Source organism: Pelobates fuscus, chromosome 4 (assembly GCF_036172605.1).
Source record: "Pelobates fuscus isolate aPelFus1 chromosome 4, aPelFus1.pri, whole genome shotgun sequence".
Taxonomy (NCBI): domain Eukaryota; kingdom Metazoa; phylum Chordata; class Amphibia; order Anura; family Pelobatidae; genus Pelobates; species Pelobates fuscus.
The window spans coordinates 15,536,623-15,553,053 of record NC_086320.1 but is presented as its reverse complement, the minus strand read 5'-3'; the positions used below and the strand labels follow the sequence as shown (position 1 = coordinate 15,553,053).

Sequence of the window (16,431 nt, the reverse complement as noted above, 5' to 3'; positions counted from 1 at the left end):
CAGGGCTGTTTGAATTGTGCTGGCTCTGCCCCTGATATGCCTCCTTGTCAGTCTCAGCCAATCCTCTGGGGAAGCATTGTGATTGGATCAGGCCACCACTTCAGATGTCAGCAGGTAGCTTGCTGTTCTGAGAAACAGCATACAGAGTTGCAGCTTCAGGCTTGAATACAAGTAAGAGTTTACTATATTTAGGGAGGCATGAGGGGATCAGGCGGGTTAGATGGTTTTAACACTATAGGGTCAGGAATATATGGTTCCTGACCCTAGTGTTCCTGACCCCTAGTGTTCCTGACCCATAGTGTTCCTATAAACTTCATAATTGCACACATTATGCTTGCTATGAATGAGAACACATGGTGAAAATTAGGAACAGTTCCAAGGTTGATGAGCCTCTCTGACACAAAATATATAATCTAACAATTAACTTTCGAAGGTCGTACTAGACATAAGCAGTCTGAGCGACTTGATCTATCTGGGATTCTCCTGTGGAGTCTTATTCTTTGAATGAGACTCCATAAGTAAACTCTGTATGGATCAATTAATTTAGGTGTAGAATAAAATACATTTATTAGCTTTTGTAAGATATGTGTCTATAGATGACATTGCCAGATGTCTAAACCTTATGTCTCTAGTCTAATCATATTTAAAGGACCAGTCTGGGTGGCATAACAACCATAACTTAAGGGTTTAACTACACACTTTTGAAGATGGTGAAGCTTTGCAAATTACAAAGAGGGTCCAAAGCTTCAATCTTGAAGCCTGTGAATGGGAACTGCTGACAGCTGAGATGCTCTCAGCTTATCAATAACATCTTGTTCAAAAAAACTCTGAAAAAGGTAAATATCCATCCAACTTTTTTTATTTTTATATATATTGAAGCCTCGGACCTCCACAGAAGTTGCTGGGCACTGCAAATAAGTGCGGTATCTCAAAGTTTGAGAGATCATTCAACAATGGTTTAATCCCTGAAGGCAAGAGTGACCCCCTGGCACCATAACAACTTCAATGTATGTTATGGTTCCCGGAGATTATTTTTAACTTTTCTGGAAGCCATATGGGTGGGCTGCACCCTGATATACTTCTGTTGAACTAGATAAGTTTAGTCTGATTTTAGAAGCCAAACCAAATGTGTCAAAACTATAAATCATGTCTATTGCAAGCACTACTGATTCACACTTTACAATATAACTTCTAGCATCCTCCACACCATACGTATTGCCTACATCTCATGCCCATTATACACGATACCCATGACTTGCCCACATTAAATGCAGTAAGGATCATGTCTTACCCCTATCCCATACATCATAACATTGAACAGTAGCACTAGTGTGAAACTTATATGAAGGTAAACCCATACAGGCTTCAATTATTATAATCAGATTCCAGGGCGCTGTACAATACAATACTCTTTATTCATTTTTTAAGAATTGACAACATGGACAACATAAAATCAAACTTTAAAAGGACAAGTGCTTACATAAATTTGATAATGCGGTTAATTGTAACCAAGTATGGCAAACCGTACTATTGCATCAAATGTTAATTAACATTAGAACCTCTATACAAAATCAGCTAATATGTTAAGTTACAGTCAAATATTCCAGATATAAACATGGTTCTCGTACATATGGTGTTGGATTATATCATAGGTCAATAAACAGTAATCATATATTTTCTAACATCTCAATCCATTTAATGAAGTTTATGTTTATCTATAAAATGGGATAAGTAATGAGTAATTAACACTTAGTAAATAACCCCAATAATCTCAGCTTGGATACTTTAGCCTCAGTTTTACAATTTTACATTTTAATGTAGTACAAGTCAAAGTTTAGTGAAATTCATTTTAATCCATTAAGGACACATGATGGACATTTCACTTCTAAAATGTGTCACTAAGGGGTTAATTAATAACTTGCCTTCCTTGAATCTTCATAGCCTAACCCTGAGAACATACCCGATCCTTGTTACTTCTGACTAACGGGTAGGTTGGGTGTGACAGATTGAAGGGAGGGTCAGTGCAGGTATTCCATGTATAAAAGAGGAGAACTCTTCCCTGTGAGTTATTGTTGGATAGATTAAGGAAAGGACTGTAGGTCTGATTGTGTTACGGATAGTACTGCTTCCTGTAGCCATGGTAAAATATTTAATAAAGATAGCCACCGGGGGCAAGATTGGCTCGGCCACCAGTGATGTCATCTCTATAGCTCTTGTAGGAGTTAATAGAGAAAGTCCTAAACAGCTGCTGGGAGAGAAAATCCCTTTTGGATCTGTGAGTATTGTGTATATATACCATCACTGCTCTGCCTTCTCCTATTAAATGTCTAGGTGTGTTCAGTCTGTGCTGTAGTCTCTTTTTCCAATTAAAACGCTGGTGTGTGGGGTAAAAGAGAAGGAAAAAGTTCAGCACTCTCTCAAAATGTGATCATATAGCTCTGTATACTTGGTTATCAGTGTGTACGGATCTATGTTAGTCTAAAATGGCTTTTTTTGTGTGTGTGTTCCTTTTTAAGGGACACTCTCTAAGGATTAATTTTCTGTTATCAATGTCAGGTTTTGTCCAACCTAGTGTTTGTTGTTTTTCCCTCTATGAAGCATAATGAAGTGTAAAATTACAGGATATGTAGTTCACAACATCTGGAGTGGTGAAGGTTGCCCACCGATGTCATACAGAGTATGTAAAGTTGGGGGACAGGGTACTTGGAAACCTTAGCAGGGTTGGTCCAAGTCCAAAAGGGCTTAATATGTATCCTTTGTCCTTTTAAAGGAATGCAAATGTCTATTCCTGATGCTAGTGTTGAAAACACAATTTAGGTGGCTGGCCACCCTTACTCCTGCTAACACTCACCTTTATTCCCAAGCTGTGTGGATCTGCCTTGGCCCCTTTTCTTAGATCGAAATTTACCGTCTCTGCCAGTCCAATGATTTCCTGGAGAAAATTGCAGACCCAACAATGCAATCTGACCAAGATTATAAACATTTCCAAGTGTCTTTATCTTATCTTTGTATATTTAAGTGTTTGCAGCTTTAAAAAAAATCAAATGATGCATGTCTTTTTTTTTCTGGCTTCAGGTACAACAATATAATATTAACACACCAGCAGACCTTGGTCAAATCTTATTTGTACGGCTGTACAAGGAACTGGGTGTCCCTAAGGATAATCCCTGGTACTGCAAGTATGTGAATGTGACCAGTCCCAGTGGGGAGAGCACTCGATTCCCGTGTTACATGTGGCTCAGTGGGTTAATGACTTTGGAAGTTCAAGAAGGGAAAGGTATGAACGTTTTCTTTTTATATTGGTTCTTGGTGTCAATTATCTTCCAACATATAGTCATAAAAAAATCCTCTAAACCTTTTAGATCACTCTTGGATAGCCATTTATGATGCCTTAAAACAGTTGTCACAGGACACTTATCTCTGAATGATAAAATATTCACGGAATGCTCATAAAAACTGTTTGCATTTCATTGACTCTTGATAATTCTCCTTTGCAATTGCTACTGTATGTTTAAATGCATGTTTTCATTGGGATATTTCTACTATCCTCTTACAATAAAGATCTTACAATTTTGCTTCAAAGAACACTCCAACAGAAAGGGGTTTAAGAAATGGTTTCAGATTTTTCTCTACAAATCTGTTAATTGATAATGGATAACTGCCAATAAAATGTTACAAAGTCATTAATTTGAGGAAATCTACTCATGGTATGGTCCACTGCAAGCTATTGGGAATATTTTTTTTGTGGTCGTTGGGGTGTCTGCATCTGATCTGAGAACCTAAAGCAAGGCAATTCACAAGCTTAACGCCTTAGAGGGGATGTGATAACATTATACAAATATATTCGGGGCCAGTACAAACCATTATCTGGAAATCTATTCATAAACAGGGCTATACATAGGACACGAGGTCACACATTTAGGCTTGAAGAAAGGAGATTTCATCTAAGGCAAAGACAAGGTTTTTTTACAGTAAGAGCAACAAGGATATAGAATTCATTGCCGGAAGAGGTGGTTTTGTCAGAGTCTATACAGATGTTTAAATTGCAATTGGATAAATACTTGCAAAAACATAACATACAGGGATACAATTTCTAATTAGTGGGGTAATAGCTGCTTGATCCAAGGAGACATCTGACTGCTATTTTGGGGTCAAGAAGGAATTTTTTCCTAGTTTGTTGCAAAATTGGAAGCACTTCAGACTGGGTTTTTTGCCTTCTTTTGGATCAACAGCAAAAGCAGATGTGAGGAAGGCTGAACTTGATGGACGCAAGTCTCTTTTCAGCCATGTAACTATGTAACTATGTAACGAAAACTACTGAAACTTGACTTAGAGAATTATCTTTGAATTCAAGAAATTATCTTAAAGCGGCACTGTCATACTGAACTTGCCTTTCTTTAATCGATTCCTCTTCTTTCCCTGTCAGGATCTGTTCATTTCTTCCTGTCTGCTCTAGTTTTCTTTACAACATAAGACAAAGTAGGGACTACTTGGTCTTATGGAGGTTTCCTATGCATGATCAGTAAAGGAGCAAACAGGCTTCATTTCCGGTGGTGAATCAGAGCAATTCTCACCTTTCCTCCATGATCTCGCAATGCTGTCAGTATTCCCGAACGTCCTGTCATTTAGGCAGAATGCCGGCAAAACTACAGAATTTCGTCCTAACATTATGAAAACAGTTTCTCTATTCATGTTGGGATGCAATCCGGGAATTTTATTCTGATAGGTTGGTTTAAGGTAAATTAAGAGACTGACCGTTAAATCTCTAAATTTACCTGTCACAGCACTGTGATTGGTTGGCTTGGAATCAAACACGAGTGCTGTCATTTTACAGTGTGGGATAGTTCTTTTCCCATGCTGTGTGATTTGACTCATAACTCTGGTTGCTTTCAAACTATTGTCATTCTGTTAGGACGAAATTTGGTAGTTTCGACGGCATTCTGTCTAAATGACAGGAAGCATCACGAGATCACGGATCAAAGGTGAAAATTGTGGAGAAATTGCTCTGACCACCGGTAATGAAGCACACTTTGTTCCTCTGCTGGTTAAGCATAGGAAACCTCCATAAGACAAAGTAGTACTTTGTCTTATGTTAAAGAAAACTACAGCAGACAGGTAGAAATTAACCGATCTCGACAGAGGGAGAGAAGAGGAATCTATTAAAGAATGGCAAGTTTGGCATGACAGTGCTGCCATGGGACTCAACGTGATCCAACTGAAAGGACTTTTTTTATTTTTTGTGAATGTGAAGCTACTGATTGACTAGAGCCATTAGAGGTTCTCTGCACTTCATGAAACCTAAAAAAAAACTAAAGAACTTTCTGTTCTGACCACATGCAGTGGTGCAGGGTCAGGAGAATGCATGTCAGGTTGCCTGCCAATCATCCAGTCAAGCCCACTAAAGGAAGACCATGAAGGGAGCATTGTTTGAGTAACCCACCCACTCATAACACAAGCATTGATGTGCTACACTTTAAGGACAAACTCCTGGTTCCCAGAACAGTGGGTTCAGAATCACAAATCTGAGATAGAATACAGGATATTTGGGAGGCGTGAAAAGGGTTTGTTCAATGCATGGGAAGCAAGCTCTCTCATGGGTATTCTTTCTGTTGCAGGAATCATCTTGACACATGATGTGAACCCCCTCATAGTACAACAGAGGAAAACTGAGCTTGACAGGAATAGAGAAATCTACAGGTAAAATAACTTGGTTGCCTAACTTTTGCAACCAGCTCAGAAAAATAATAGCATTGAGTGGTTCCCCTTTAATGTTTACTAATTGTCTGTCATTCACTGTAAAGATCTAATCAGGATGTGAAATAATGTGGGTTGTGTGAAGTGCCCCAATAGCCTTCACACCTTTAATAGGGGTGGGTTGGCATGTTTTGGTCCACACAAATAGAGCAGTTTGTGGGCTGCTGCCTCACAACCCTGAATATACTGGAAATGTCATCCCAATTCAGATGGAAAGAGGTGTTCTGCTACAGGTCTTTATAGCAAAGATGAAAATTATAGTACACAAATGGTAATGGAAACCGCTGCATTACATGACCCTCCCCCATGCTCTTCACCTCCAATACGATCTGTGCCAGGAATGAACTGGTTTGTGATGTCAATTGCTACATCTCAGAACACATCAGCATCAAGGAAAGCCAGGTTAATTTTTATTTATGTCAACACTAGGATAAGCCTAAATGTCAAAAAGGTAAACTGTACATGTTAATATTCAAACACAGCCCAAACTATAGTTCACATTATACTGTATTCAATTCTGGTCTGGATGGAGTACATCTTGCCCAGAAATACTTGTTTAGATGAGACAGATTCCACATCATTTTCAGGTGGAAAATCTACGCAGATGGGGCTCCTTATTGTATTGATGCAAGTGATACAAATGAACTTCCTCCTGATGCCAGATACTCCTTCCTGAAATATGCCAGCTTTGGCTTCACCTTGGCTTCAACGTAAGTAATTTGGCATTGCTCTCTTGACCATACTAGCCTGTAACCTACCGTCCTCGGTGCTTCTGTAGGTATCACATTATTAATTTTATAATGATTTATTGACAGTGGATTAGCAATAAAGCTTAGAGGCTTCACCGACTGCACTGATCCCTGGACTAATTTGAATGACATCAACAAAGTCTTCCTCTACAAAAAGTCCCATAACTCTGGTATGTAACTTTAGCCCAGTTACTTTGTCTTGGCTATCCAGAATGACCACCATATCAATATATTAAAAAAACACTTCTCATGACCAATTGGTATAGAAGCCATACAGGGAACTGTCCTAATGGGTTAAGTAAATCACATGTAAATGAACCCACTATCTTTATTTGGACTGACCAGTCCAGAGCTATCTTGACCATCAGAGGCTCACATCAGGCTCCGAGCCTGGTGGGCAGCCATTAGCCTTCAGTCTGTCCTTGACAGTGTGGAAATGCATGCAAGTACACTACCTGTCTGTAAACCAGAAAACATCTCCACTCTTACTGGGGGCCTAGCTGAGCCCCTGCAATTTGTGTGGATTTGTTATTTGTAGTTTAATGGGGAGTTCACAGCATTATTGCATTTATAAATGGACCCAGTTGCATCTCCATCCATATTCACCTGTCCAATGTGCACTCTATGATATTTCCTCTCTTTCCTCACAGCTGTCATACAATACCCTTCACTTAAACCCAGCCTTTCAGGCTCCTTATTACTCCTGACATCACCCTGTCATATAGCCAATGAACATGCAGTCAAATGCTTACACCATATTGCATGTTCATGCCCACCATCCATTCACTGTCTAATTACCTCAATCGGCAACTCTGTACATTGAGTGACCCTTCTAGCTACACAATCAGATATGCTCTATATTGATGTTCAGCCAACCCTAATTATGGAAAATATTGTCCACAAACTTCTAAAATGATATGATCCTTTAGTAGTCCCAGGTGTCTGAGCCCTTGGCCACCATAGTGACCGCCTCTGTCAAGCATTTCCTTTGGTTGTGATGCTTTGTTCGTGTTAATATTTAACTAGACTAGTCATTATTCCTTCTAAAAGATGGCTTCTATAGAGCTGCCCTAACTATTCTTTACATTATATTTAAACATCTAGATTACTTTAAAATCTGCATCATTGAGGTTTGAAGGAATGCAGGTTGTTGGAAATATAATAATTCCAACTAAACTCAGACTGTATAATACTTTGGAGGAAACTGGAAGTTGTTTCTAAAGCACAAGTGAATGTAAACTTGTTGTATGAGACCTCCATCTGGGAACACTTAATCAATACATTCTTCTGGTCAGTGCTGGTGTCTCAGATGTGGAAAGAAGACACTTTCTTTGGTTATGAGTTTCTGAATGGAGTGAACCCTGTATTAATAAGGAAATGCATCAAAATCCCTGGCAACTTCCCTGTAGACCAAGAAATGGTGGCTGCTATCCTGGGGACATCAACAGACCTCGAGAAAGAATTGCAGGTACATGTCATGCTACAGAATGAACTTCACATTTCTGTCTGAAATGGCTGCTTATGATGTCAGACCTTGTGTCATTGTCCTGGTTTCTTTATTGTAAACCTGATATGGAGTTGCCATTTAAAGGATTGATGCCATCTCTTTATCCCAAACTCAAAGTTGTTTGTCTTTTCCAGAATGGAAATATATATTTGGCGAATTACAGCATTCTAGAGGGAGTCCCTGCTAACACCATTAATGGCCAACAGCAATACCTCACTGCTCCTCTATGCCTTCTGTGGAAAAACCCTCAGGATCAACTCCTCCCATTAGCTATTCAGGTAAAATGTAATCCTTCCGCAACAGATTTAAAAACTGCACAAAATAATGGAGATGTTTTGGAAGAACCCCTCCTGCATGTAGGGTTTATTTTGTCATCCCCTACCACCTCAACTCTCTGTATGAGATGGGCTGCTCTCCATATAATTTGAGTCCTCTCAATTGGCTGTCCCGTGTCTCAGGTTTACAGTGATTTACAGTTCCTCTACATTAAGCATTCCACATAATACATTATCTGGTCACTGGGGTATCTCACCCCACACAAGCATCTTATCAAGGTTACTGGAATGATGGCCTTAGACATTCCAATGCTGACTTCCTGTCAGAAATCCCTTTATGTGGGCTGTGCTAATTTCTTAGTTAGCACATGCTTAAAATCTGACACTCTACTAAGCATTGACAGATTCTTCTGACTAACAAGGACCAGATGCACTGAGAATGGGCTTGTTGTATGAAATATTTGCTAAATATCTTTGTTCCACGATAAATGTGGTAGCACTTGTTGCACAGGATACTGCTCTTTTAAGAGCTAAAAAAAAGTAGCTGCTGAGAAGCTTGGATACCACAAAATACCGCAGTATATTTTTAAGGTAGTGGGACTCCTCACCTAAACATTAGAGGGGAAACTAGAGTGCCAGGAAAACATGTGTGTAACAGACACCTTCCGTTGACGGATGCTCCTAGCGCTTCCTGAGGACTCCCAGCACTGCAGCAGACACCACAACCACCGCAGACTCCGCAACCGCCGTAGCTTGACTGGAGTCTCGCCGTCTTCCTTCCACCCTGGATCAGCTTCTGTCCTCCAGGACCGTGTGGGGAAGACCTCTTGCTTCCACCCTGTATGAACCTCCAGAATCCAGGACTGTGTGGGGAAGACCTCTCCTTCAAGGAGAGCGTATCAGGAACAAGCTCTTAAAAGAGCTAAGTGATTCAAGCTCAGGGGAGTATGCAGAGCATAGCAATCCCCAGTGTGATTATAACAGCTCCCTCCAATAACGAGACAAGACTACGATTTGAGGGATCAAGAAGAACTCAGGTTTAATGGCACACACTCTGCTTTTATGCAGTGCTCCCCTGCAAGGGAGACGCCCACAGGCAATTAGACATTAACCAACCAGATAACGGTTACATCCCACAGATTCTCTCCCCTCTGCTTGGGAGATAATAGAGTTTCTTACTGTATCTACTCAATTATCTCCAAGCTAAAACTTATACTTTTTATACATTTTTATAACTCCCTGATTTTACATCACATACGGATACAACTTATATTTCTGTGATCAGCATAGCTTGGGGAGCAACATATGTAAAAATCACATGAATCCATCCAGGGGTTAAAAAGTTAGGTTGAGGTCCCTTTATTATCACTTGCAAGCATGGCTTTTCCTGCCCAAACCAGTTCCCACTGGTCTGGCAGTGTCCCTGGGACAACACCCTGCTGGAGAACAATGGCGCTGGGGGAGGGGAAGAGCCTCACCTTCCCAGGGATTCAAAGGGGAAGAAAAAGTGTCCAAAAAGTTTCCATGTGTCCATACACTGTTTTTAAAAGGGCTAGCACTGTACCATAAAGGTCCATAAACACAAATCAGTTCTTAAAGGGCAATACATCCCAGCGCCATAGTCGCAGGGCAGGAGGCTAGCAATCAGTCCTCTCCAATGCCCAGTGGCAAATGGCAGTTTGTCACAATGTGTTTTCCTGGAACTATAGCAACCCCCTGTGATGCAGAAGGGGTTCAAAACCCTGTAGCAAAGCTCCCTGTACCCCTGGCTGGGTGCCTTCACCAAGGACCGCTTCCTAGTTGGGACCAGGAAAAACCTCAGCACTTCTGCCCCAGTCGCTGTGGCTTGACTGGCTCCTCCCGGAGCCTCTTCATCCTGGAAGCTCTAATCCCTCCCATGGACTGGACGACTCCATCCTGGAAGCTCTAGTCCTTACAAGGACTTTCTCCACCAAATCCTACTTGTGCTTAGCAGTGATAATAGCCCTTCCCCCTTCCTGTAACTAGGCACCACATAGTTCTGGAGTACAACTCATGTTAATGAGCCAAACTCTGCCTTTTATGCACTAACCCCAGTAGGGGGTCTCAATTGTATTCAGCACAAGCCCCTCCCTGGTATCTTTGGGCCTGGGATATAGTTGCGTTAGACTGGTAAGCTAATTATCTCCCAGGAACCGAGACAAATATAATACCTAAATATATAATCCCACAAATAATGCATCTTTAGCCCTAATCTGAGCACCCAAGTTCCCCAAATGGCACTCAGATCCATGAAGTGTAGGGGAAACTCCACCGTTTCAAAATTCTGACTGGCCGCACACATGGTCCTATGCCCAAACTAGTTCCAGGGTGTTTGGTGCTTTTGCCAGTCAACTTTCAGGAGCTCCTGCAGCCGTAATACAGGGCGATCCGCCTGGCTCTTGGGTAGTGTTTGTGCCCCTTAGTCTCATGTTCCTTCCCTCCAGGAACCGCACAGTCACCTCATGTCAAACAGTTCAATAACATTCGTGGTTAAGTACTGCTGTAGAATATGAGTTTGGTTCATGCGAACCACCCACCCCCGAGAGCCAGCCTTCAGTTCTAGGCACATGAAGTGCCGAACCGGGGCACCCAGGGAAAGCTACTAATGGCAGCTGGGCAGGGTAACTCCCAAATGTGTCCCAGACATGCTCCATAGCCAAAAGGCTGGCTTCCATACTCCTCCAGGAGTCCATGGGACATTTGTCCCTTACCTGGGTCCAGCGCCAATGTCCCTCAAACAATGGCTCAGCTCTGCCCATGCTCCTGCCGACATCCGCCTGCAGGGGAGACCCAATGTGCAATGGCTGCACTCGCGTTATGATTTCCCATTGGAAATCATTATTCAATGATTTCCTATGGGGATTCCGGTGACACTGGAAGTCCTCATGCATAGTGTGAGGGTGTCATTGTCATTTAGGCAACCAAAAGTCCCCTATCGACCCAGAAGTATCTCTAGTGGTAGACAGCCACTAGAGGAGTTAAATCTAGCAGGTAATTATTGCAGTTTATAGAAACTGTAATAATTACACGATCAGGGTTAAGGGGGATGGGAGTTTGCACCAACACAACTCCAATGAGCTGAAGTGGTCTGGGTGCCTACATTGTCAATTGAAGTGACTGCAGAACTGAAATACACTCAACCCTCAAACAACGTGGTGGTTGATAGATATATGAAACAAGACACTGTAATATTGCATATTAAAAATCTGAATGCTTTGTTCCCCGGGGTGCAGGGGAGTGTTATGTCTCATGTTTAAAGCCTATACCACCAAAAGGCTCTAATGTGAGGTTTTTAAGGTGGCAACCAACCCTTACTCCCTCTGTTCCTAATATTACTGTCATGATCTATCAACCCCCAAATTGTTCAAGGGTTAAATGTGTATTTCATTCCTTCGCTCACTTTATATTTAAGGAGGTGGGACTTTTTACCTAAACTGAGTTGGTTTGTATTTTAACTTCTCCAGACTGGTGGAGGGGAACTGCAGAATTGGAACTGAAATTGAGATTTTAATATATTTGCAAGTATACATGTCATTTTGTAGTATATCTTACCAAAGTCTTTAATTGCTTCATCCTCAGACTACCAGGAAAATGTAATCCATGTAACCAAATCTCTTCTCCCCCCAGCAGTTTAAATGTTCTGTGGGAGCTGGTAATAAGAGGGTATCAGTGATCACAAATGGACTCCTCCAAAGCCTACTGCTCATTGTCTAACTTTATTTAATTCTGACAATCCACCTTGTCTCTTGTTCCATCTAGTTGGGCCAAACCCCTGGACCAAATAACCCCATCTTCCTATCCAGTGATCCAGAGTGGGATTGGACCCTTGCCAAAATCTGGGTACGCAATTCAGACTTTCAGGTGCATGAAATTGGACCTCATCTACTTCGCACCCATCTTCTTGCTGAGGTTTTTAATATTGCTACAGCCAGGCAACTTCCAATGGGACATCCTCTGTATAAGGTAGGAATTGGCATGGCCAATACAAAGAACACTCCTCTGATTCAGTATTTACTGCCACCCCTGTTGTGAGTACCTGCTCTGGATATGCTTCTTGCAGGGTCTTGGCTATTGTACAATCCAGGGAACACTCAGTTTTTGAAAAGCTAGCTCAGATGAGGTGTACTATAGTAATGTACTACATGCAAAACTCCCTCCATATTTTCATGGTAAAATGGTGGAAATATTGTAGTTCAGTCCACAAGTAAATGTAACTGCCTCACTTACTTGGATATCTAATAGATGGCTAACATTAAAAGCACACACACTCAGTCAAGCAAAAACCATTCTGCACCAAAAGTAGCTATACAAGGTAGGAAAGTCAAGAGAAACAATAGTTTGGTCTTCTCCTGTAAGTTTGTTTTGGTGCTGAATAACTGGTTTTATGCTCAAGTGAGTTCTCTCTAGCACTTTAGCCTTAAATCATTTTGTCTAGTTACTGGAAAACATAGGTTTGTTCCTGCAACAAAACATGTAAGTGGACATAAACAATAGCCATTTTATCAAGCTCTGCTCCTGTCAGGGAACACCATAAGGAGCTGCCTTCATACTTGGTGCTGTAAATGAATTCTCAACTTCTATGCAATATTTGGAAAGTCTCTCTGGAAAGCTCACTTTTTTGTACTTTCTCTTCCAGCTCATTGTTCCTCATCTCCGCTATACTTTGGAAATCAATGTTTTGGCAAGAAACCAACTCATAGGCCCTGGAGGTCTCTTCGATGAGGTTATTTCTCTCTATCTAAACTTGGCCAGTAGCTAGATGGGTACTGGGGTTGGAAGGGATAGTAACGAATACTGCATATTTCAGGACTATGTAACCAAAACACTTGTGGAACCTCAACTCCGGTATTGTTGGTTTAAATTGTAATCTATCTGTGTCCAGGCTTTTGTGACTGGAAAGGGAGGTGTACCTGTTCTACTAAAGAAAGCCATGGATGAATTGACCTACACCTGCCTCTGCCTCCCTGATGACATCAAAGAACGAGGAATGGAGTCTGTTCCCAATTACTATTACAGAGAAGATGGGATGAAGGTCTGGCTGGCAGTAGAGAGGTAACATGTTTGTAGCATGTTAACTAAATGGTGGGCGACATGTTACTCCCAGCATCCTGTCCTATTGAGTAAATGGAGTGACCTCATTGTTCACCTTTAACGGATCATCAATTTGTGTAAATGTATTGCATTCATGTCATTGCAAAAGCCTGTAAAACTATAAAATACCTAAATGTCCTTAATCCTTTGGATCATAATGCTTTAATTTATTTTCTCCGCTCTTACAAGACTTGTGTCTGGCATAGTAAATTATTACTATAAAGATGACAAAATGGTCAGCAAAGATCTTGAGCTTCAGGCCTGGGTGGAGGAAATCTTCACAAAAGGCTTCTTGGGACGTACATCTTCAGGTAAATGAGTCTGTTATAAGCAGATCTTGTCAGAGTAAGGGTTTGCTTTTAGTGGTTTCTTGCATTGTACTATGAACTGTAAATCTTGTGTGGATATTGGACTATGTTCTCTAGCATAGTGAAAGGGACACTAGAACAACCACAGTTTATTGAATTTGTTCTGGCGAGTAACATAATTACCTTCAGGCTTCTTGCTGTAAACCCTGTCTTTTCAGACAAAATGCTGTTTTTACATTACAGCCTAGTGATAACTTCACTGGCCACTCCTTATATGGCTGTTGGAGATCCTTCCTGGGTCATGGCTGCCTAAAATGTATCCCTCTGCATGCAGATAATGAACTTTCCTCAGAGATTCATTGATTCAATTCATCTCTATGAGGAGATGCTGATTGGCCAGGGCTGTGTTTGAATTGTGCTGGCACTGACCCTGAGCTGCCTCCTTGTCAGTCTCAGCCAATCCTACGGGGAAGCATTGTGAGTGGATCAGGCTACCACTTCTGCTATTATCAGTGGGCAGGTCTAAAGGAAACAGAGCTAGCAGCTCCAGACTTGAATCAGATTAGATTTTGCTATTTATAGGGAGGCATGAGGGGACCAGGGGGGCTAGATGGTGGTTTTAACCCTATAGGGTCAGGAATACATGTGTTTGTTCCTGACACTATAGTGCTCCTTTAATATTTATTGATGTGACAATCCTACACTACTTCCAGTAGACACATGGTTTTGTATTTTAAAGGAACACTCACAATCAAAATGACCTCATCCTAATAAAGTGGTCTTGCTACAGATGATTCTCCTATACAATGTAAATATAGTTTCCTCAAGCTAATGTCTTCTCTAAAAACACTCTTATTTCAGATACCCTTCCCTCCCAAAGATTAACTTCAGCTAAGCAAAATGAAGTCTATTTAAAGGACAAAATAACTGTTCTATGATCTATTCCACAGGAGTCCCTTATTCTCTGGGAACACGGACAGAGCTAACTAAATACCTGACCATGGTGATCTTCACATGTTCTGGTCAGCATGCTGCTGTCAACAGTGGCCAGGTGAGTAGGCACTTATCTTGGCCCAGTAGCATGGGAGCAAGTATTCCTGTAAATATTTTTCACAAGTCTTTTCACCATGAAGCCTAAAACTGCAATAACACTATAGTAGGAACACCACTGTAACTTATTCCCATTCAAGGCTAAAATGTCCAACCCTTACAGCAGTTTTTATTGCTAAAATGACAGGGCCACTGCACCCAGACCATCTAATTGAGATTAACTTGTTTGGATGCATTTAGTGGTCCATTTAAAGACTGAAATGAAAGGCTTGTCAGTGAATTACAGTGCAATGAGTAAGAATTCTCAACTAACTTTCCACACAGTTTGACTTCTACTCTTGGCTGCCCAATGGTCCATCATCAATGAGGAAGCCACCACCTATTGTGAAGGGTGCTGCCACTTACCAGACTGTGCTAGATGCTTTGCCAGAAGTAAACACAACCACGAATGCCATGGCTGTTGAGTGGCTGCTTAGTCATGAACCAGAGGACAAGGTTAGTATGTAGTTGTGAGGGAACGCTGGGATTTCCCATGGCATATTACAATTGTGTTTTAGCAGAAAGCCCTCACCAGCCATATCTTAATGGGAAACTCCACTTCCCAAATAATAGTTCCATAGACTGAAGAGACATATGTCCATAAAGTTTAGCCTTTTCATAGAATGTCTAGTTCCCAATAGGAACAGTGTTGAATGTGGAACACTTCTTTAAAAATTTACCTTTGCTTAATCCAGCCTTTCTTATCCCAGAGACCTCTAGGTAACTATCCAGACAAGCGTTTTACAGAGGAGACTCCACAAGCCATAATTAAGGAATTTCAGTTAAGTTTGGAAGGGATTTCCAAGCAGATCAAGAAGAGAAACTCTACTATCCAAGGCTTGACCTACCTATATCTGAATCCAAAGAACATTGAGAGCAGTGTGTCAATTTAACATCTCCACCAATGATGGTTCTAGATCTTTCGAGCATCTAATCTATGCCTCACAGAAGATGTTGATGGCTTGACACATATTAGATCACTATGCAATAACTTATGGCTTCTGCTACACTTACTAATCCTCAATGTTGCCAGTGTTTCTATGCAAATAAAACCAATGCATTGCTTGTACTGCTACAAAATGAGTTTTGTTCGGGTGCGGGGAATAACTTTGGACTATAGAGACTAATTCTGGTATCTTAAATGAGATTCAAAATCAGAAGCTAGGGCAGCTAATTGTCCATAGTTAGGACAACTTTTCATATGGCAACATTTGAAGTAAAGAACAGAATAGGATGCCAACAGATTCAATTTTGTCTTAATTGAGTGTCAAAGATTCCCCATGCTTGGCCATTAAGGGATAGAAAACTCTTAATATCCAGATTTTCCCCTTGCAAATGTAACATGGAATTTTTAATATGCTTTAATTCACTAAATGTTCCATCCCAAGATCAATGACTCTTGCTTTAAGGTCAAGAGAAAATAAGTTGTAACTCACCCAAATAGAATTTGACTTGTGCTGATTAGGACAACACCTCCCCCTCTCACCAACATGCACACATCCACCTCAAACCTGGGACATAAGTCAGTGTCAACTTGCATAACCCAAAACTTGGTTGGATATGCCTGATCTACAGTACAGATGTGAGATAACTGCCCTAAACCATCTTTAATATAACCAAATCCAACTTGTTTCCTT

The 16,431-nt window shown here is 41.0% G+C and overlaps 1 protein-coding gene across 1 annotated transcript; it reads left to right on the top strand.

Annotated features, from left to right (window-relative positions):
- Positions 1-2,086: 2,086 nt before the first annotated feature.
- Positions 2,087-15,861, top strand: LOC134608299 (hydroperoxide isomerase ALOXE3-like). The gene is made up of 14 exons (XM_063450999.1): positions 2,087-2,275; positions 3,076-3,277; positions 5,616-5,697; positions 6,342-6,464; positions 6,570-6,673; positions 7,799-7,971; positions 8,145-8,288; positions 12,066-12,269; positions 12,943-13,029; positions 13,189-13,358; positions 13,587-13,708; positions 14,656-14,756; positions 15,080-15,250; positions 15,505-15,861. Exons 1-14 carry the CDS (start codon positions 2,138-2,140, stop codon positions 15,685-15,687), a joined length of 2,004 nt encoding a protein of 667 aa, XP_063307069.1. The 5' UTR covers positions 2,087-2,137; the 3' UTR covers positions 15,688-15,861.
- The last annotated feature ends 570 nt before the right edge of the window (positions 15,862-16,431 follow it).